Source organism: Chelonia mydas, chromosome 2 (assembly GCF_015237465.2).
Source record: "Chelonia mydas isolate rCheMyd1 chromosome 2, rCheMyd1.pri.v2, whole genome shotgun sequence".
NCBI lineage: Eukaryota > Metazoa > Chordata > Testudines > Cheloniidae > Chelonia > Chelonia mydas.
Window position 1 is genome coordinate 194,080,141 of NC_057850.1, and position 21,295 is coordinate 194,101,435.

The 21,295-nt window shown below is 50.2% G+C and overlaps 1 protein-coding gene across 2 annotated transcripts in view; it reads left to right on the plus strand.

The window, feature by feature from the left end:
- ZNF385D (zinc finger protein 385D) overlaps positions 1–21,295 on the plus strand; it is a 602,760-nt gene continuing 581,465 nt past the window's right edge. For both annotated transcript variants that reach the window (XM_043540932.1, XM_043540933.1), the window contains exon 1: positions 1–161. In XM_043540932.1, the coding sequence (XP_043396867.1) occupies positions 98–161 (64 nt within the window). In that variant the 5' untranslated portion in view covers positions 1–97. The remainder of the gene's footprint in view (positions 162–21,295) is intronic.

The following is a 21,295-nucleotide window of genomic DNA, read 5'->3' on the forward strand; positions in this document are numbered from 1 at the left end:
CTGGTTCCTCGCTCCCCCGTGCGCATCAGTCCCAGGCTGCTCGCCCTCCTCCCTGCGTGGCTGGCTCGGTGGGCAGGAGGGGGCAGCCTCCTGGAGGATGAAGCGCTCAGCTGGGGGCAGAAGGGCAAAGCTGCCAGGAGCTAAATGCCAGCCCAGGAACGGTAAGTGTGGGGGACCCCGGCTCCGCCTTTCCTAATGTGGGCTGCCCTCGTCTCTGTGTCTGACGGGGGGAACGACCCTCCCCATCCTCTCCATTTCCTGGGGGCAGCGAGCCGAGGCGGGTAGAGATTCCAGGTCTCTCCTTAGCGAAGCAGCAGCAGCGGGTGCTGTTTATTTTTTCCTCTGTGGAAGGGTGCAAAGACATTTGCAACCCCTCTTCTTTTAGGTGAGTAATAATAAAGTGCTGGTATGTCGCGGGGAGGGGAAGCGTTAAAGTGTTGAGGTCTGTGCAGAACGTTATTACTTATTTTGTCGCTCAGAGAATCGGGGGTAATTTCTGTATAAGCATCTTTGCCTTGTCGGACAAGACAAGCTGTCCTGGGACAGGTCTGTGATGAAACTCCTTTAGCTGTTCCTCCTGCATGTCATTTACTCCATCCTAAGGCTGGATGGGAAAAACAGTGTTCCCATGTCTTTTGACATCTTGTTTTGATAGTGGGTTTTTTACTTGATTCAGAAGGATTTTTAAAGGTATTTATGAACAGGCAAACTTCAATAAATCTGGAAGGAGCCCTTCAAACTCTTATTGGCTCACATATTAATGATCTTAATGTCTGGAAAGCATTTTTTTAAAACACTCATCTTGTGTTGTTACTTGAAAGCAGATGCATATTTCAAGGGCTAACAGTTCTTCAGAAAGCAGTTCCACACTTTGGAAATATAGGCAGTGAGCAGTTTTATATGAGCTATCGCAAATAAGAGTTCAGGTTTATAACCGCCATTTACTGAATGGTGAATTCCTTTACCCAAAGACAAATCTGTTAAGTACCATTTCCTTACTGTAACACTTGGCTGTCATTGATGTCTGCTTTGATGAACAAAGCCAACGGTTTATTGATACAGGTCAGATTGTTTTGAATTCTGTCTAGAATTCCTTGTAGTGTTTCATTGTCAGTGGGGTTTTAAAACCACTATTTGGCCTAAATTAGATAAGTGTGTTTGTATAAATCCAGGGTATCTAACCACAAAAGCCAAAAATGGACCACTTAAATTATGCAGATGCAGCTTAACATGTCACATTTTACAATAATTTATGCTGTTTGTTGCCAGATGTCTTTGCCAGAAAGTAACTTTGGTGCTATTCCAATGGAGATCACTAGGCAGCCTTAAATATTCTGTCACAGATGTATAGTACAGTGCAAGAATAGCTACACTGGTAATGACAGTGTCCTAATGAGTGAGAACTTAGTGGTATTAAGTGTGTTTTGTTGAAGACGGTGCTTGCTATGAAACTTAAATGCATGCTGTCAACCTGAGACCTAGTAGTCATTTAAAAATGAAAATTAAAAGTTGTTTCTGGTATTATATCTGAACCAGAATCCTTCTGCCAATAATCGTGGTTTTACAATCACATATATTTTCTCTCTGCCCTGTTTTTCACAAACTGAAAATGGAGCCAGAGTACTACATTTGAGAAACTCTGGAAAATGTGCATGAAGTGCTATCAAGTTTACAAAGTAACCATATAAATACATCAAACATTCTTAATCTCTTTCAATTACAATAACTTAAAATGTTACTTGTCACAGCAGTAGTGGAAAATTCAGACAAAGCAGTGATGTTTTTTAAGTTGGCAGTGTCCCTTTAAGTTGTGAGACCCCAGTATGCACAGATATTATGTAATAACCAACCACACAGGGTGAAATCCTGGCCTTATTGAAATCAAGCGGAGTTTTGCTAGAACCTGAATGGCTCAAAATGGAATGTACTAGCTATGGAATCTGAGCCACACCCAAGCACTGGGAGTTCAAATCTAGTCATAGATAGAACTCTGAAATAAATAATGGGAGTTTTGCCATTGACTTCAGTAGAGCCAGGATTTCACCCACAGATTTTATTATGAGCATCATGAGGCCAAGCTGAGAGCCTTTGGCTGATGTTGTTGTGCCATTATGACAAAGTGTATATTTACTAGACTATGTTAGTGTGATTTAAAACAGTTTTTAAATTACTTTACAATAAACTAGATATTTTAAATAAGCATTTTATAACTTCTGATCTGTTTTGGTTCTAATCTAAAACACAAAATAGTGTAATGTCTATCAGTCAGTCTGAGAGAACACTTTCTTAATACATGCGTTATGTAAAATCCATGCACCCCTAAGGTATTGTATAAATAGTAATAGCAATAAATAATGTTTAATATTAAACTACAAAGTAGTGGAGCACATCTGTTTTGTATCTTATTTCATTTTCAATGGTATTTTAAAAAGACAATAATTCTTTCTGCTGCCTTCAGTTGGAAAGGTACATCAGTTTTATTTATGTAGAGCATTTGTTGTACACTAACAGCCCCAAATGATGGCAAAGACAAATGTTAGGATAATTTGTATGATCTAATGCTAATTATGTGGTGCACTGAGTACTAGAAAATGTGTGTACAAAAATCTTAGAATGTTGTTCTAGGACACTTTTTTTAAATTTTAAATCTTCAACTTCAAAGAAACACTTTATTTTCTAAGTGAGACATTCTCAGATAAATGTTAGCATCTCTTAAGAATACTGATTATTTCTCTGTCAGTATAATGAAACTACTTAAAATGCTTAGGTTACAAAGAATACAGGGATTACAAAGAGGCAAGCAGGATGTGTATGCACACACACACATATATAAAAAATGCAATCTTGTAAATTGTTATAAATATATAGATTGTAACATTTAGTTTAAACATATAATGTATGTTTGTTTGTGTGTTCACGTGTATTCAAATAACATTGCAATTTGTACTTGTTCCAACAATTTTATGTATTTATTTACTTTTTTTAGCAGCAAACAGACTTGGACAGTTGGCTCATTGGTGCATGCATAGAATTATCATAATGGTATTTGTAGCGGTCCTGTGGGAAACAAGTACCAGTCACATCTCAGAGTAGGAAAGGGAGCTATTAGGAAGTTGGAAAATCATGCTGTTTCTTCCTGTTCTGTTCTCTTGTTTTGCTGTGAAGCAAAAACCATTGGCCACAAACTCAGTTGGTGTAAATTGTCTTGGCTGTCTTGACCTCACTGGATCTATTCCACTTTATACCACCCGAGGATCTGGCCCAATATGCCTATGTACCTTTGGATTCAGAGAAATTTGTCTGATTTTTCTTCTGCTAGTAAGAATCTCTTTGCCAAATTTTCATTTGAAGGCTCCAATTTTCCTGTGAGATGCTGAGCACCTTCAATTGTCAATGAACCTACTAGGAACTGAGAAAACTCAGCACCTCATAGAATCAAGCCATAAACACTCAATATCCTTCAAAATTCCCCTTCTCTCTATAAGCAAGCACATGCTGTTTTATTAGGGAGCAACTCATTACCAAATGTGCATGGGTAAAGCACAGAAATAATAGAAATGTAGGACTGGGAGGGATCTTGATAGATCTAGTCCAGTCCCCTGCACTAAGGCAGGACTAAATATTATCTAGACCATCCCTGACAGGTATTTGTCTAATTTGTTCTTAAAAATCTCCAATGACATAGATCCCACAACCTCCGTAGGTTCCAGTTGTTCCAGTGCTTAACTACCCATATAGTTAAGAATTTTTTCCTTATGTCTAAGTTAAATCTCCCTTCCTGCAAATTAAGCCCATTACTTCTTGTCTTGTCCTCAGTGGTTAAGGAGAACAATTTTACTCCTGGAGGAATTCTTTGCCACTGTGCGCATGCAGAATTCATGTCAACTGCGGATTTCTTTGCCTGCCCGCAGAAAAATGACTTCTGACGGGGAAGCAAAGGGAAGCCGCAAGAGTCACCATGCACCCGTCCCCAGAAGTTCAGGCATATCATTTCAGGTTTACAGAGAAGCTGGCAGAGAGGTAAATCACCGTGTGTGTCTGTGGAGCTGGTGCTGGGGACACCCTGGCCTGTGGCTTCTACTCTGCATTGGGTTCAACTGCTAGTCCTAGCTGAGTTGGGGTGAGTGAAGATGGGACTTCCTCTTTCCCTGCAAGGAGTGGCTGGGCCTGGGACCAGGTTAGACCCTTCCTTAGAAACCTCCCCTGGCTGCAGAAAGCTCCAACCCTACCTCATTTGCTTCCTGCCCCCTTCACTCCTCAGCCACAGGGGAGGGGTCACTGTATGGGGAACTGCTCTCCTGTCCACCCAACCCCCTATGTACCCCCCATACCCAAGCCCTCCCACCAAGCCTCACCCTGCACCCAGAACCCCACCACTGAGCCTTAGTCCCTGCATTTGTAGCCCCCCCAGTAACCACCCCCCGTCAAGCTCCACCCCCTGCATCTGGACCCCCATTCCTGCACCCAGACCACTCCCCGGTGAGGGCCCCACATTTGAACCCCCACTCAGATGAGCCCCACTCCCTGCACCTGGACTGCCCCAATGAGCCACACAGACCCCTATTCTACTGAGCCCCAAACAGCTGCACTTGGACCACAACCCCACCAAGCTCCCCTCCCCCAGCACAAACCCTCTGCTGAGCCCTCCACACTCAGGCCCCCCTACCGAGCTCCATCCCACCACAACCAGATCTCTCCTGATGAGCCCCAACAACCTTCACTTGGACCCCCTTGCAGAGTCCCATTGCCCCTTCACCCAGAATGCTCCAATGAGCACCGGTGTATCAGGAGGCTTCCTGCACCTGGACTCCCACTAAGATGCCTGCACACAAAATCTTCTCACCCCACATCCCACACCAAGCCCCTCCACACTTGGATCCTGCCAGACAGCGCCTGCCTGCCCTCACCTGGCATGGAAAGACAGGGGCCTGGAGTGTTTCTGGAGTAGGCCTGGCCCTTGCGCAGTGTCAGGGTTGGGTGCAGCCTCACTGTCGAGTCTGTGTCCTGGGGGTGAGGTGCTGCAGGGTGATCTCCACCTCTATGCATCCAGTGGCCTGTGTTCCCCATTGCCATGGAAGAGCCTTCACATTTATTTATTGACAAAATTTGCAGACTTTTAAAATATTATCTGCAGAATTCCCTCAGGAGTAAACAATTTATCACCCACCTCTTTATAACAATCTTTTACGTACTGAAAGACTGTTATGTCCCCCTTCAGTCTTCTCTTCTACAGCCTAACCAAACCCAGTTTTTTCAATCTTTCCTGGTAGGTCATGTTTTCTAGACCTTTAATAATTTTTTTTGCTCTCCTCTGGACTCTCCAATTTGTCCACCTCTTTCCTGAAGTGTGGTGCCCAGAACTGGACATGATACTCCAGTTGAGGCCTAATCAGTGTTGAGTAGAGTGGAAGAATTACTTATTTTGTCTAGCTTACAATGCTCCTGCTAATACATTCTAGAATGATGTTCACTTTTTTCGCAACAGTATTACGTTGTTGACTCATATATAGTTTGTGATCCACTATAACCCCCAGATCCTTTTCTGCAGTACTCCTTCCTTAATTAGGAAGTTGGGAAATCATGCTGTTTCTTCCTGTTCTTTCACTTTGCTGTAAAGCAAAAAGAGTTGACCACAAACTTAGTTGGTGTAAATTGTCTTGGCTGCCTTGACCTCAGTGGAGCTATAGTGGACCTCAGAGGGCAATCATTTTCCATTTTGTATTTGTGGAATTAATTATTCCTTCCTAAATGTACTACTTTGCGTTTGTCCTTATTTAATTTCATCCTATTTATTTCAGACCATTTCTTCAGTTTGTCAAGGTCATTTTGAAATCTAATCCTGTCCTCCAAAGTGCTTGCAACCCCTCCCAGCTTGGTGTCATCTGCAAACTTTATAAGTGCAATCTCTATGCCATTATTCAAATAATTTATTAAGATATTGTATTGAACTGGACCCAGGACAGGTCCACTCAGTATACTATTTCACCTTGATTGTGAACCACTGATGATTACTCTCTCAGGGAAAGTCTACACTACAGCACTACATTGGTGCGGCTGCACCGATGCAGCTGTGCCACTGTAGCGTGTCTGGTGAAGACATGCTATGGTGATGGGAGAGCTCTTTCCCATCAGCATAATTACTTCACCTCGGCGAGAAGCATAAGCTATGTTGGTGGGAGAATGTCTCCCGCCGACATAGCTCCAGTGTGGACAGTGCAAAACTTGCATCACTCAGGGTTGGGAGGGGGGAGCTTTTTCACAATCCTGATGACATAAATTAGATTGACTTAACCAATAGTGTAGACCTGCCCTCAGTACGTTTTTTTAACCAGTTGAACACCCATCTTATAGTAGGTTTATCTGGGCTATATTTCCCCAGATCGTATCAAAAGCCTTACTAAAATCAAGATATATCCCAACTATTGCTTCTCTCCTATTACCCTGTCAAAGAAGGATATTAAATTGGTTTGACATTTGTTTTTGACCAATCCACGTTGACTGTTACTCATCACCTTATTAACTTCTAGGGGCTTACAAATTGATTGATTATTTGCTCCATTATCTCTTTGGGTACTGAAGTTAAAATTTCCTGGATTGCCCTTATTCCACTTTTATAGATAGATACTGTATTTGTCTTGTTCTGATCCTCTAGGATCTCTCCTGTCCTCCATGAGTTGTCAAAGATAATCAGTAAGGGTTCAGAGATCTCTTCAGCCAGTTCCATAAGTAGTCTAGGATGTATTTTGTCAGGCCCTGCTGAATTGAAGACATCTAACTTGTCTAAGGCCATGTATACATTATAAAGTTTTGCCAACACAAGTTATGTCATCATTATAGCCACTGCAGTTAGTATATCTTTTGTGCATGTACATACTTGGCTTCTTGCATTGGCACTGTGTATACATACCAGGAGTGCTTGTGTTAATGCAAAGTGAGGTGCATCCTGGGTAGGAATTCCAGTGTGCAACCTCCACCATTCAGTGCACTGTATTTTTGGATATTTTGGGTAATGCAAGGTGGGGCAGAAATGACATGTGCAGGGGTGATTGGGAACATGGATTCAACTTCCCATAATACAGTGTTCTCCACCCCATAATATCTCTGTAACATGATTTTTGTGCCTATTTTGAATTTCCCATGAACCCACATGGGACTTGTTGCTGTTTGCCATCTCTGACAGAAGTATGGAGCCTGCACAGCTCTGCACTATTTTCATGAGCGTTGTAAGCACAGGACACACAATCCTCCAGTATTTGCAGAACTGCAAGAAGAACTGCAAGGAGCAGGACAATTTCCTGGTGGCCATATTGCTATGGAACACAGCAAGAACCAATTCAAGGTTGTTGTCGATGTTCACGGAACAGCTGCAATTGATAGAGCACCACTTCTAGGCCCAAGAAATAAGCACTGATTGGTGGGATTACATCATAATTCAGGTTTGGAATGATGAGCTGTGGCTGTAGAACTTTTGGATGCGCAAGGCCACATTACTGGATCTGTGTGCTGAGCTCACCCCACCCATCCAACTCCAGGAAACCCAAATGGGAGCTGCACTGACAGCGGAGAACAAGGGGCAAGCACAATGTGGACATGTGCAATGCTGGATTGCTACTGGTCAGTGGGAAGTCATCCCAAAGTGGAAAAATCCACTGTGGGGGCTGTTGTCATGCAAGTGTGCAGGGCCATTAATTATCTATGCAAGACAGTGACTCTCGGCAATGTGTAGGACATGGCTTTGCAGCTTTGGGGTTTCCAAGCTGCAGTGGAGCAACAGATGGAATGTACATCCCTACATGGGCTCCAGAGCACCTTTGGAAGAGTACTTCAACAGAAAGGGTTGGCTGATTAGGGAAGGTGCATGATCTCACATCTTTAAGAATACAGGGCTGTTCAGAAAGCTACAAACAGGGAACTTCTTTCCCAACTGGCAGATTACCATTGGCAATGCTGAAATGCCAGTAGTGATCCTGGCAGATCCTGCTTACCCTTTGCTCCCCGGCTCATGAAACATTACATTGGCCGCCTTGACAGCACTAAGGAATGATTCCACTATGGGCTCAGGAGTTGCAGAATGATAGTTGAATGTGCTTTTGCTAGTTTGAAAGGCCACAATATTCGCCCTCCAGGCCTTCTGTTGAAGGTCTGATGCTGCACTGGCTTGCAGATCCTCCCATGTCCTTTCCCCCTCCTCCCTATCTGGCTCAGGCAGTCCACTAGTGTGGAGGAGGAACCCCTCAAGGCTACACAGCTGCAGCTTCAGATAAAACACAGAGGTAATGTTGTCACTGTAATAGGAATGGGAAGAGAAACTTAAGATTCAGAACTCCATCCTTCTCTTGCTCCCCTAAAGTGTTAAGCAAGAGATGCTCATTTACACTTCCGCTAGAGTGCTTGTACCCAGTGCCACACAGCTCAAGCTGTGGTGTGTATGACACACCAGGGGTGAGGGAAATGAGGAGGGAATTGCTTGGTTCCATGAAAGTATGTGTCTAGGGCCCTGGCACTGAATTTTCCACAGGTGGTGATGGTTTTAACTGATATTTCACTCCTGAGGCAACAAAGGCAGAGAAAGCACAGCTGCTGCTGGTGTCCTGAACTTGCCTGGGCCTGTATGCTGCTAGCCTGTTTACTACACTGGTGCCTGCTGAAGTCATTGCAGACTGGCGTGGGAAAGTGTCCCTATCATGGAGGAATAATTAAGGCTGCTATCCCTAGAAAACTTTGGGAGAGGATTGGAGTGTACCTCCATGGAAGTTTCATCAAGATCTCTCTGGAGGATTCAAGGAACATCTGTGCATACATAAACAAATTGCTATGCATGTCCGTCCACCACCCATCCCTGCCTAACTCAAGAGGATGAAAAGTAGATAGCAGCTCTACCTTTCTTTGTTCTACCACTACCTCTTGTAGTATAACTAAATTAATGAAAAGTCAATAGCTGTCTCCTGCTAAGCTGGGGGCTCCATCATTGTACTGGGAAATTTATTTACGTACTTACCTGAGGTTCTGTCCCCTGCATCAGTCTCCTGCACGCTCAACTGCAAGGACTGGCTGTATTGCGGTGGAATCAAAAACAGATCCTGGGTCATGGCACAGCTGAACCTATGGTCACCAGTTCCCCATCCTCCTCCTCCTCACTGTTCATGGCAAAGGTCTCTGACTCAGGCCATGTCTACACCAGCATTTATGTCAGCAAAACTTTTATTGCTCAGGGATGTGAAAAAAATAACACCCCAAGCAATATAAATTTCGCCAGCATAAGTGGTAGTGTGCACAGAACTATGATGACAGGAGAGCGTCTCCTGCCAATATAGCTACTGCCACTCATTGCGGGTGGTTTAATTATGTTATATTAATTAAGCGCTCTCCTGTTGACATAGAGCGGCTACACGAGAGATCTTACACCGGCACAGCTGCATTGGTATCGCTGTGCTGCTGCAACCTCTCTAGTGTAGACATAGCCTTAGGCTCCTCGGAGACATTTATGGTGGTGGGGTTTCTGCCAGCATGGCAGTTAGTGTGTCTGCAGGTCAGCACCAGATTGATTGTTGGCCTCCTGGTGTGCCTGTCATAGTTCCTTGGCTTTCGAGCAGCGCTGCTGTTGGTCCCTGTCTGACCCCTTCTCCTGCCTCCCCAAAGCAATCTGCTCATAGTTGTTCACATTTCTACAGCTGGTTTGGAACCATGCCTGCACAACGTCTCATGGGCCAAGGAGATCCGATACCTCCTGTCTTCTACAGACAAGAGTGCATCTGAAGTGTGTAGTCAGCTGGGCAGTTGTGCACAACAGAGAGCAGACAGAGGTGTGCTCACCAAGCTGGACAACCAGGAAAGGGAATTTCAAAAATTCAAAAGCATTAGTTTTAATTTTAAGCCTGCCTTAATTGATTCTAGCAGCTTCTTGATTGGCTGCAGATGTTCTAATCAGCCTGTCTTAGTGGTCTCCAGAAGGTTCCTGATTGTTCTGGAACTTTCCCTGTTACCTTACCCAGGGAAAGGGGACCTGGTTAATCAGGGACCAATAGCTCTCCCTTTGATTACTCTCCTGTAGCCCTCTGGCCTGGAGCGAGAAGGAGGGAGAGGGCTGTTGCTGATATTGCTGCTGTTAGGCCCTGGGCTCTCCCTGCTGCTGTTGCTGCTCCAGCTGCTCCCCTGGCTAGGCCAGACACCCCCCCCCCCCCGCCCCAGTTCTCTGCTACCTGGTTGCTGGCCAGCTGCTGGACCCCCCCACCCTTGGGTGCTGCTACTGCTCCAACTGCAGCCCTTTGGGGGGGGGCTACTGGCCCACTCCCCAGAGGGGGGAGTGAGGGACTCCAGTCATTGCTGCTGTGGACACCACCACCACCTGAGAGGGGTCCTTTCTGCCTACCTGGCCCACCACCTGGAGTTCCTGGAGCTGCTGCTGCAGAGTCTGCTGCCTGGAGTTGCTGATGCCCCGAGGAGGAGGAGAAGAGGACCATCTACCAGTGGGGGAGCACCTAGAGACTGCAGACCACCGTGGAGGGGGCCTTTTGAACTGAGTAACTTCAAACTGTGCTCTTATGGTAAGGGTTTTGACTGTGTTTGTAGGGACACAGGGGGTGTGGCGTGGAGCTGCCCCCCAATCCATCTGTGTCCCCCTCAACCCCCACCACTACCACCACCGTTGCCCCCTCCACCACCCCCACTGGCTGTTTACCATCTGCCTCAGCTCTTGCCTCTGGACTCAGCTGCTTGCTTGGTTTGCTACGCCCTATTTCCACCCTTTGGGCCAGAAGCAGCAGCCAGCCTAAACAGACTTTGTGCAAGCGCACGTCCCCCGTCCCCACCCCCGGACTGCCCACCCCACAGCTTTTCCCCTTGCTACCTGCCCCATTTGCCCTTTGCAGCCTTTCCTTCCCCTTTTGCCCCAGCCCCCCTTATTAGCTTCAGTTTGTTTGCCTGCCCTGCCCATTTCCCTCTGCAGCCTTTATTTTGTTTGCCCCACCCCCGCCTCTGAAGCTAGCCCCTTGGTTTCCCTGACGTAACTCCAGCCCACTTAGCCCCTTGCTCCGTGCGCCCTCCCATGCGCTTGTGCCACTCCCCTTTTTTAGTTTAAATCCTCTTCACTGCACCCCCCAATGCTGTTGTATTCCCCCCTGTCCTAGTGCAGCTAGAGGAGCTGGAATCCCACCCAGTGTTGGTTATTTCCCCTAACACCTGATTGCGCCCCCGTCCAGCCCTCCCCCTTTGGCGCCCTCCTCCCCTGCCTGCAGCCTAGAGGGGAGGAGTGGACGACCTGCTTCCCCTTTCCCGTCCTACTTCTGGTGTCTCCCCTCCCTCCCTGCTCACAGTGGCAGAGGATGAGACGGGTGGGGCCCCTCCAGAAAACCCCACCGTCCCTCCCCCACCTGCCACCCCGTTGCCCCCCCCCCCCGAGCCTCTACCTTCGCTGCCGCAGCCGAACCACCTGCTACTGCCCCCGCTGGGGCACCGGCCGCGGTGGACACCTGAACGACCTCCATTGCTGCCACGTCCCTCGCCCCCTCCGACTCTGGGGAAGCCCCCCCAGCCAGCGGGAAGGGCCAAGGAAAAAAGAAGGGTAAGGGCCCCGCAAAAAAGACCAAGCTCTCCATTGCAGCGACTGCCCCTACTGCTGTGGCCCCACCGCCGCAGTCCCACCACTGGCCGCGGCGTCCCTCCCCGCTGTTCCCTCCACCAGCTCTGCGGGTGTCCCTCCCCTGGCCCCCAGGGCGTACGCCCAGGTGGCAGCAGCCCCCACGCCTATCACTAAGTCATCTTTCCCACCCACTGCCTCCGCGACCACCTATAGCGGCCGGGGCCCCTTCCTGACCTTGACCAGGAAGCACGGCATCCGTTGCCTCCTGGTGCCTGGCTCGCCCCACATGCGGGCGTTAGCAAGGGTGGGGGGGCCCACGGCCATTGTGGTGGCCTCCAAAATGTACGGAAAGGTTGTCTTCTTTTTAGCATTGGAGGCCACCACCCAGGAGGTGGTGGAGAAGGGCCTGGCGGTGCGGCACGTGTTCGTCCCCCTAGAGCCACTAGGGAACCTGGGCGTCCATCTGGTCCTGACCTCTGTCCCTCCCTTTCTTCCCAATGCTGCCCTGTTACCCGCCCTCTCTACCCTGGGGAAACCCATCTCCGTTGTCAGTCCTCTCCCACTGGGCTGCAAAGACCCCGCCCTCCGTCACATCCTCTCGTTCCGCCGGCAGGTGCAGCTTCAACTGTCACCGGTGGCACATGACGGAGAGGCGCTTGAGGGGTCATACTTGGTCCCCTACCAAGGGGCCCATTACCGGGTGCACTACTCCACGGGGGAGGCCCGGTACTACCTCTGCCGGGCGATGGGGCACGTCCGGAGGGACTGCCCCTTGGCCCGGCAAGGAGGGGCATCCGGGACCCCTGAGCCCCGGTAGGGCACCGGCCCTGTCATCGCCAGCGCCCCTGGCTACCCGGCGCCCAAAGCCACCCCTCCTCCTTCCCAGTCCACTATTGGTCCCACTTGGGCCCAAGGGGCACCTCTCCCACTGTGCCCAGATGAGCGGGAGAGCCCCGCCTCCACTGCATACAATCTGGCGGGGCCTGTGGAGGAGGGTGCGGCAGGGACACCGCTGGCCATGGGAGAGGGCCCACCCCAGGGGGAATCTTCCCTTCCTCGTGCTGCCCCACTGTTTCCCCCCCCCCCATCCCTGAGCCATCGCCTCTACCCCCTGACACGACCGCTGCTAGCCAGCCCCTCCACTCCTTCCATCTGATGCGGAGGCCCCCCGGAAAACCAGGAAGGGAGCACTGATGCCGAGCCTTTCACTTTGCCCACGGGTTGTTCCATCCACCGGTACCAGATGGGGAAGACGTGGCAGCACCGGAAGGTAGTATCTCCCCTCCACAGGAGTCCCTCCTCTCCGAGGCCCCCGAAGGAGCCCCTCCTGCCCTGGTACCATCTGAAGCCCCTGTGAGCCCCGAGGCGATGGTTGCTTCGAGTGCCAGTGGGGAGAACCCGGGGGTGGTGGAAAGCGATCTCCCATCCATATATGAGGAGATGGAGGCCCTGGGTCTGACCCCGGTCACCCAGGGGAGGACGACTCTTTGCCAGTGGGCCTCGATCTGGGCGACCTCACTCCAGCCCCCCTTTTCCCATGCTCCCTCCCCCTGACCGTTGCTTCTGCTCCCACCTCCGAGGAGCCCCTGGAGTCCTCCATCAACCCGGCCGCAAAAGGCACCCTGCTGACGGCTGCTGAGCCTGTTCAGGCAACATCCAGTGCCATGCAACCAGGACCTGAGCCACCAGGGGCACCCCTCGTTGGTGTGGAGCAATCAACCTCCTTCCCAGGCGGGGGCTCTACAGAAGACAGTCCACTTCCTGATGCCATGGCTGCCAAACCCCCTGTAGAGCCTGCGCCCGGCATCGCTGAGAGCCCCATCCCCATCCCCCCCTCAACCCTTGAGCCTGACCGGGAGGTGCTACCACCCAGCTGCTTGGCTTCTGAAGCCCAGACTTTCACCTCTGCCCCTGCCCTTGTCCCTGATCCCAGCCCTGCCCTTGATGCTGACCCTGTCCCTATCCCTTCCACCTCCCGTGATGTTATTGCCAGCCTTGGGACTCTCTCCTTCCCTTTTCCAGCAAATGACCCCCAGGGAGCAGCCTTTGTGTTTCCCTGTCCCAACCCACTAGGGGCTGCTATCTTCCCTCCGCCGCCCCCTATTGCCCCAGGGTTTGAGGCGGGCCGCGTGGCACCAGCCCATCGGGCGCCCCGTCGGGGGTCAGCAGCTTGCCTGCCCGTCTCGGTGGGCCATGGGGCTGTGCCAGAGGATGACCAAGAGACAGTAATACCACCCCCCCATGTGCTGCGAGAGGAGCTGCGGGAGTTTTTAGAAGATGTCTGTGGCTCCCGCAACAAGGTACAGCTTGCTCTCCAGCGATGGGGGGGACTTTCATCAGATCCTCCGGGCCGAAAGGGCCCTTATGGGGGGCGGGTAAAAGGACTGGGAAGCAGTGGGACTACCAGTGGGTCCGTGGCTTCTGTGACTCATTGCTCACCTACGGGGTAGGTCACGGTTTGCTGCGTGGCCCAATGGGGGCCGCAAGCATCCCTGCTGGCGAGGATCCCCCCCAGCCCTCCTCATGGCACTGCTAATCTTCGCAACATTGAACACCAGGGGCTGTAGGATAGGTCTCCTCAGGTCCCAGGTGCTCTCTTTCCTTCGGGAGAACGGGTACTCTGTGGTCTTCCTGCAGGAGACCCATACGGATCCAGCCGCCGAAGACAGCTGGTGGCTGGACTGGGAGGACAGGGTCTACTTTAGCCATCTCACAGTTCGTACGGCTGGAGTGGCGACCCTGTTCTCCCCCAACCTATGGCCCAAGGTGCTGGGGGTCGCCGAGGCTGTGCTGGGCCTCCTGCTGCACCTCTGGGTCCATATGGAGGGGCTCGTGGTCAACCTCGTTAACATCTATGCCCCGACATCGGGCCCGGAGAGGCTGCAATTCTATCAGCAAGCGTCCGCCTTCGTCGGCACCTTGGATCCACATGAGTGCCTGGTCCTGGGTGGGGACTTTAACACCACCCTCGAGGAGTGGGACCGCTCGGGGACCGAGCAGTGCCCGGCTGCTGCGGACATCCTCCAGAAGATAGTCGAACACCACTCCCTGGTGGACGTCTAGCGCGACCACCACCCGGATGACATTTGCACGTTCACCTTTGTCCAGGTGGAGGCCCATCGGTCGCGCCACTCCCGGTTGGCATTTATTTATCACGCTTCCACATTTCTCCCGCATTTATTTATCACGCTTCCACCTTTCACGAGCCCACTCCTCCTGCATCCGGCCGGCCCCATTTTCTGACCATCATTTAGCCACCGTGATGGCCTCTCTCTGCGCGGAGAGGCCAGGGCCGGCCTATTGGCATTTCAACAACAGCTTGTTGGAGGATGTGGGCTTCGTGACGTCCTTCCGGGAGTTCTGGCTGGCCTGGCGAAGGCAGCGGTGCCTTTCCCTTGGCGCGGCGGTGGTGGGACCTGGGGAAGGTGCGCGCCCGGCTCTTCTGCCGTGACTACACCCGGGACGCCAGCCAACGGAGGGATGAGACTATAGAGCAATTGGAACGGGAGGTCTTAGAGTTGGAGAGGCACCTGGCTGCCAGCCCCGAGGATCTGCCCCTCTGCGGAGCGTGCCGGGAGAAGCAGGAGGAGCTCCGGTCCCTCGAGGACCATTGGGCCTGGGGTGCCTTTGTTCGATCCCGCATCTGCCTCCTTCGGGAGATGGATCGCGGCTCCCGCTTCTTCTATGCCCTGGAGAAAAAGAGGGGGCCAAGAAACACGTCACCTGCCTTTTGGCAGAAGTCGGCACCCCCCTCACGGATCCGGTGGAGATGTGCAGGATGGCGACAGTCTTCTACGCAAGCCTTTTCTCCCTGGATCTGACCGATCCTAATGGTTGCAGAGTGCTCTGGGAGGAACTCCCTACGGTCAGCGCGGGCGACCGAGACCGGCTAGAGCTGCCTCTCACTCTGGCCGAGTTCTCGGAAGCCCTCCGTCGCATGCTCACCAATAAATCTCCGGGCATGGACAGGCTGACCGTGAAGTTCTACCGCGTGTTCTGGGATGTCCTCGGCCCAGACCTAGTCACCGTCTGGGCCGAGTCTTTGCAGAGCAGGGTCCTCCCTCTTTTGTGCAGGCGAGCTGTACTCGCCTTATTGCTGAAGAAGGGGGACCTCCGATTTATGAAATCGGCATTCCGTCTCGCTCCTCAGCACGGACTACAAAGTCATAGCAAAAGCCATCTCGCTGCGGCTAGGGTCCGTGCTGGCAGACGTGGTCCACCCAGACCAGACCTACACCGTCCCGAGCTGCAGCATCCTTGACAACCTGTATCTGGTCTAGGACCTCTTGGAACTTGGGTGTAGGGATGGTCTGTCATTCTCCCTCCTGTCCTTGGATCAGGAGAATGCGTTCGACAGGGTGGATCACGGGTATCTCCTGAGGACTCTGCGAGCATTTGCCTTCGGTCCCCAGTTTGTGGGTTTTCTCCGGGTGCTGTACGCCTCCGCAGAGTGTCTGGTCAGGCTCAACTGGACCCTGACCGAATCGGTCAGCTTCGGGTGAGGAGTATGGCAGGGGTGCCCCTTCTCGGGCCAGCTGTATGCTCTGGCAATTGAGCCCTTCCTCTGTCTCCTCTGCAGGAGGTTGACAGGGTTGGTGCTGCGGGAGCCAGAGCTGTGGCTGGTCCTGTCAGCGTATGCTGATGATGTGCTCCTTGTGGTCCAGGACCCGGGTGACTTGGCGTGGGTGGAGGCTTGCCAGGCCATCTATTCAGCAGCCTCCTCTGCCTGGGTCAGCTGGGTCAAGAGCTCTGGCCTGGTGGTCGGGGACCACCTCCCACCCTCCCACCTGCGCTTCAGGCCATCTGGTGGAGCGCGGGTCCGCTGCTCTATCTCAGCGTTTACCTTTCTGCCACACATCCCTCTCCGCCGGAGAACTGGCAAATTTAGAGGGCAGGGTGATAGAGCGGCTCCGGAAATGGACAGGACTACTCTGGTGCCTCTCCCTTTGAGAGAGGACACTGGTGCTCAATCAACTCGTCCTGTCCATGCTCTGGTACCGGCTGAACACCTTGGTCCTGGCCCTAGGTTTCCTGGCCAACCTCCGGACATTGATTCTGGAGTTCTTTTGGTCAGGACTGCACTGGGTCCCTGCAGGGGTTCTCCATCTACCCCTGGAGGAGGGAGGGCAGGGCCTGAAGTGTCTGCACACTCAGGTCCATGTTTTCCGTCTCCAGGCCCTGCAGAGGCTCGTTTATGATGCAGGTAGTCCGGTGTGGAGCTTACTGGCGCACACCTTCCTGCGCCGCTTCTGAGGGCTCCGATACGACTGGCAGCTCCTTTATCTCCATCCGAGAGGTCTTCCGCGAGACCTCTCCAGGCTGCCGGTCTTCTACCAGGACCTCCTCCGGACCTGGAAACTGCTTTCAATGACCAGGTTGGTGGTGGCCACCGAGTGGGCAGATCTCCTCGTGGAGCCCCTGCTACACAACCCCCAGCTTCGCGTGCAGGTGGCGGAGTCCCCCTCAGTGCACCAGAGGTTGGTCCTGGCAGAAGTCACAAGAGTCGGAGACCTCCTGGACTATGACCGGGGAGACTGGTTGGATCCCCTGATGCTCGCTCAGCGCATGGGGCTCTCCAGACCTCGTACTCCCCAACGCATACTTCAGGAGGTGAGAGCTGCTTTGCCGCCCACTGCTCAGGTTTACCTCAACCGGGTCCTGCACAAGGGCACGCCGCGCCCTGCTCACCCTCCACCCCAGGCCTGCTGGACCTTTTCATCGGGCCCCTGCCCCGTGGGCCCAACCGACGCCCCCACCCCTTTGCCGTGAGCCGGCTGCATGAGCTGCAGCCGGTCTGCTTCCAGACCGCGCCAAGGAAACATCTATACACGCTCGTGCTCCATACCCTTCACTCCCTTACCCTCGCCCCGATACAAAATGGTGGGACCTCCTGCTACCTTTGGAGGGTGAGGAGCCCCGGTGGGCCAGCCTATATTCCACCTTGGTCCCGAGGCCCGCCGGGGATATCAGTTGGCAGCTCCTTCACGGAGCCATGAGCACAGGCGTGTACTTGGCGCGGTTCACCCCTATCCCAGACACCTGCCCCTTTTGCGGCATGAGGGAAACCCTGGCACACATATATTTGGAGTGTGCCAGGCTGCAGCCCCTATTCTGGCTTCTCACCAATACTTTATTACGCTTTTCGTTGCACTTTTCCCCTCATCTTCTTATTTATACACTCCCTATTCGCGGCCCCACAAAGTCACGGGATCTCCTGGTCAGCCTCCTCCTGGCCCTGGCTAAAATGGCCATCTATAAAACCAAAGTGAGGAGGTTGGCTGATGGAGTCTCCTGTGACTGTGGGGCCTATTTCCGATCCGGGCAGAGTTCCTCTGGGCGGCGTCCACTGATTCCCTTGATGCCTTTGAGGAGCAGTGGGTGCTGTCCGGGGTTCTCTGCCTGGTGTCTTTGTCCGGTTCCCTTCATTTGACCCTTTGACCACACTCCTGTTTGTTATTTCATTAGTTGTCCCCCATATTTATTTGGTGTCCAGGTCCTGTGGATACCCCTCTTAGGCTGGGGGGGGATCCTTTAGCAGTGATTGGAGTGTGTGTGTGTATATATATATATATATATATAGTGTGTGTGTGTATACATATTTTCATCCTTTGTCATTTCACCTAGTTTCAGCTTTTTGTATGACTTTTTTTTTTTTTTGAGGTTCAGGTCACTGAAGAGATGGATAAGCTAGGGTGGTCTCTTAATATATTTCCTATCTTTCCTATGCATTGGGATAGTTTGCTTTTGTGCTCATAGTAATGTGTCTTCCAAAAACTGTCAGCTGTTGTGAACTCTTTTTCTCTTTGCTTGCCACAGGATCTTACCTTCCCATTCTCTGAGTTTGCTAAAGTTTGCCTTCTTGAAATCCATTGTCTTAATTCTGCTGTTTCCCCCCCTGCCATTCCTTAGAATCATGATCTTTATAATTTTGTCTCTCACCCAAGCTGCCTTCTACTTCAAAATTCTCAACCAATTCCTTCCTATTTGTCAGAATCAAATCTAGAACAGACTTTCCCCTTGGCGCTTTCTCCACCTTTTTCAATAAAAAGTTATCTCCAGTGCATTCCATGAAGTTGTTGGATAATCTATGCCCTGTTGTATTATTTTCCCAACAGCTGTCTAGGTAGTTGAAGTCCCCCATCACCACCAAGTCCTGTGCTTTGCATGATTTTGTTAGTTGTTTAAATAAACCTCATCTACCTTGTCTTCCTGGTTAGGTGGTCTATAGTAACCCCATACTATTATATCACCCATGGTTTTTTTACCCCTTTTATCCTTACCCACAACCTTTCAACAGGCTGCTTCCAACTTCTATCTCAGCCTCAGTGCAAATGTATAGATCTTTGATCTACAGGGAAACACCTCCTCTCTTTTCCCTGCCTGTCCTTCCTGTACAAGTAGTACCATTCTGTACTAATATCCCAGTCATGTGAATTATTCCACCAAGTCTCTGTGATGCCAGTTTTCTCATAATTGTGATTATTCCCTAGTATTTCTAATTCTTCCTGTTTTATTCCTCATACTTCTTTCATTAGCATACAGACATCTAAGATGTTCATTAAATTCCCCCCCTCTATATTCCTCCTGTTTCTCCTTTGTCCCTGCTATAATTGCCATGTTCCCCCACATTCTGACCCTTCATCCAGGTCTCCATGTTCTGGACTTACAGTGGGCTTTTGTCTCCTGCCCCCGCACTAGATTAGCCAGTCTGCAGCCAAAAAAGAATATGTATCTTCAATCTATATCCAAAATATCCTAAGACACTGTAATACTGACATGAGCTAATGTAGCAAGTCAAGAACTCACCGGCGCGGTGCCTCCTGCTGGTCATCTGGGAATTAACTCAATTCCATCCTCAGAGTGCCTCCTGCTGGCCGGTGTCTCTCCTGCCTCAGGTCCAATGTCCCTCCCAGACCCCAGTGCCCCTTTCCTTTGAAGTTCTGCCCACCACAGTACCCCCACACTCTGGGTCTCGCCTCCCAGGGGAACCCCCGTCCCTCTAAGTCCACCTTGCCTCAGTGGCTACTGCCAGTCATCATCTAGCCTCCTTTATCTGGGGCAAACTGCAGTCTGTAATGGCCACTCATCATTGGCAAGGAGGTTGGACCAGCTACCTCTGCCAATCCCCAGGCTGCACCTCTGCAGCCCCAGTACCTCCTTGGGCCTTTACCAAAGCCATAGCCTGGGGAGTTTCCAGGCTGGAGCTCCCCAGCTCGGGGTTTTAACAAGGCCTCAGCCTGGGGAGTTGCCAGGCTGGAGCTCCTCTTGCCTTTCCCCAGCACTGCTCTGTTCCAGGTACCCTGCGCTCCCAGGCAGCTAGGCCCCTCTCACTGCAAGGCTGGAGTGAGTCTGTGTCTACCTTCTGGCCAGTGCAGCTCTTTTATAGGGCCTAGCCTGGCCCTGATTGGCTGCCTCCAAGCCTTTCCTATTGGCTCTCAGCCCCAGCCCTCTCCCTGGGGCTGGCCTTTAACCTTTTCTGGGCCGGAACGGGGTGACCGTCCCACTACAGTTAATCTTTACCATTTTAATGACAAAATGGCTTTCTTAAGTAAACATAACTAATAATAAAAGAAGCACTTTACCAACATCAAACTTACATAATACTAACGGGTTTGTGAGGACAATGTTTTCTACACTAGTCAAAGTATTTAAAAAGATAAGTACAAACATTTGAAATCTGTCCTCTAATGCCACACACAGAAAGTCTTGTCTTGCATATTTAAAAAAAATCACCTTGGAAACTCAGATTTGGAGCAATATAAAATAGGATTAACATTTCCACTAGATGTGGTCTAGACAGCAAGTTAGGACAGAGAGTTCCTTAAAAAGTGTCAGATCTTGCTAAGATTATAAGTATCAAAGAACTCGTAAAAAGCCTGGTTTTAAGGGATTTAGGATTAGATGAGCATTGGCAATTTAAATTTAAAATCACTCAAGAATTGGAAAATTTAGATGAATGGTTACAGGCAGAGAGTTCTATTACAAGTACTCTCAAAGTAGGTGTTAAGAAGTACTCTAATGAAAACCCTGGTGTAAATCAAGCAAATAGTTTTAGATTGCTACTTAAGAAAATTTGAATTATCTGTATACATTGGCAAAAAAAAATTATTGTAGCTTACCTTTTCTGAGGAACAGGTGTGGAAGGTTTATGACTAGAAGTAGTAAAAAGGAATAGTACTTAAACTATTTGTCAACACCAAAAATAACTTTAAAATGAGCACATTTTGCTTTCATTCAAAAATATTGTGTTACAGTCAAGTTATACTCTTATAAGGCAAATATTTCTACCTTTCTCCTATAAAATTTTCTGGATTTTTGAATATTTAGGATACAGAACTGAACAGTGTGGGATATCCTACATGCATATATGTTGATGTTTTAACATATGGAAATATATATATTAATTGACTGAATTTATTGTTCATGAAAGATGTCATTTCCTTGCCTAATCATATGTACACAAACTACTCTCAGCATCATGTGATCATTCAGCTCACCAACAAATGCTTCACGGACAATTAACCGTGCATGGAGCAGTTTGTGAAACTTTGAATTAAAGCATGATAGTTAATTTTTTAAAACTAACAAACAACCTAACTTCTTTCTATTTCTGTACTTTATGTTCTTTGTTGATGCAGAGCAATACATCTTCATAAAATGTATAGGCTTGTTTTCTATATTTCTGAAGGTAGTTTTACACTCTTTTGTATTGCCAAC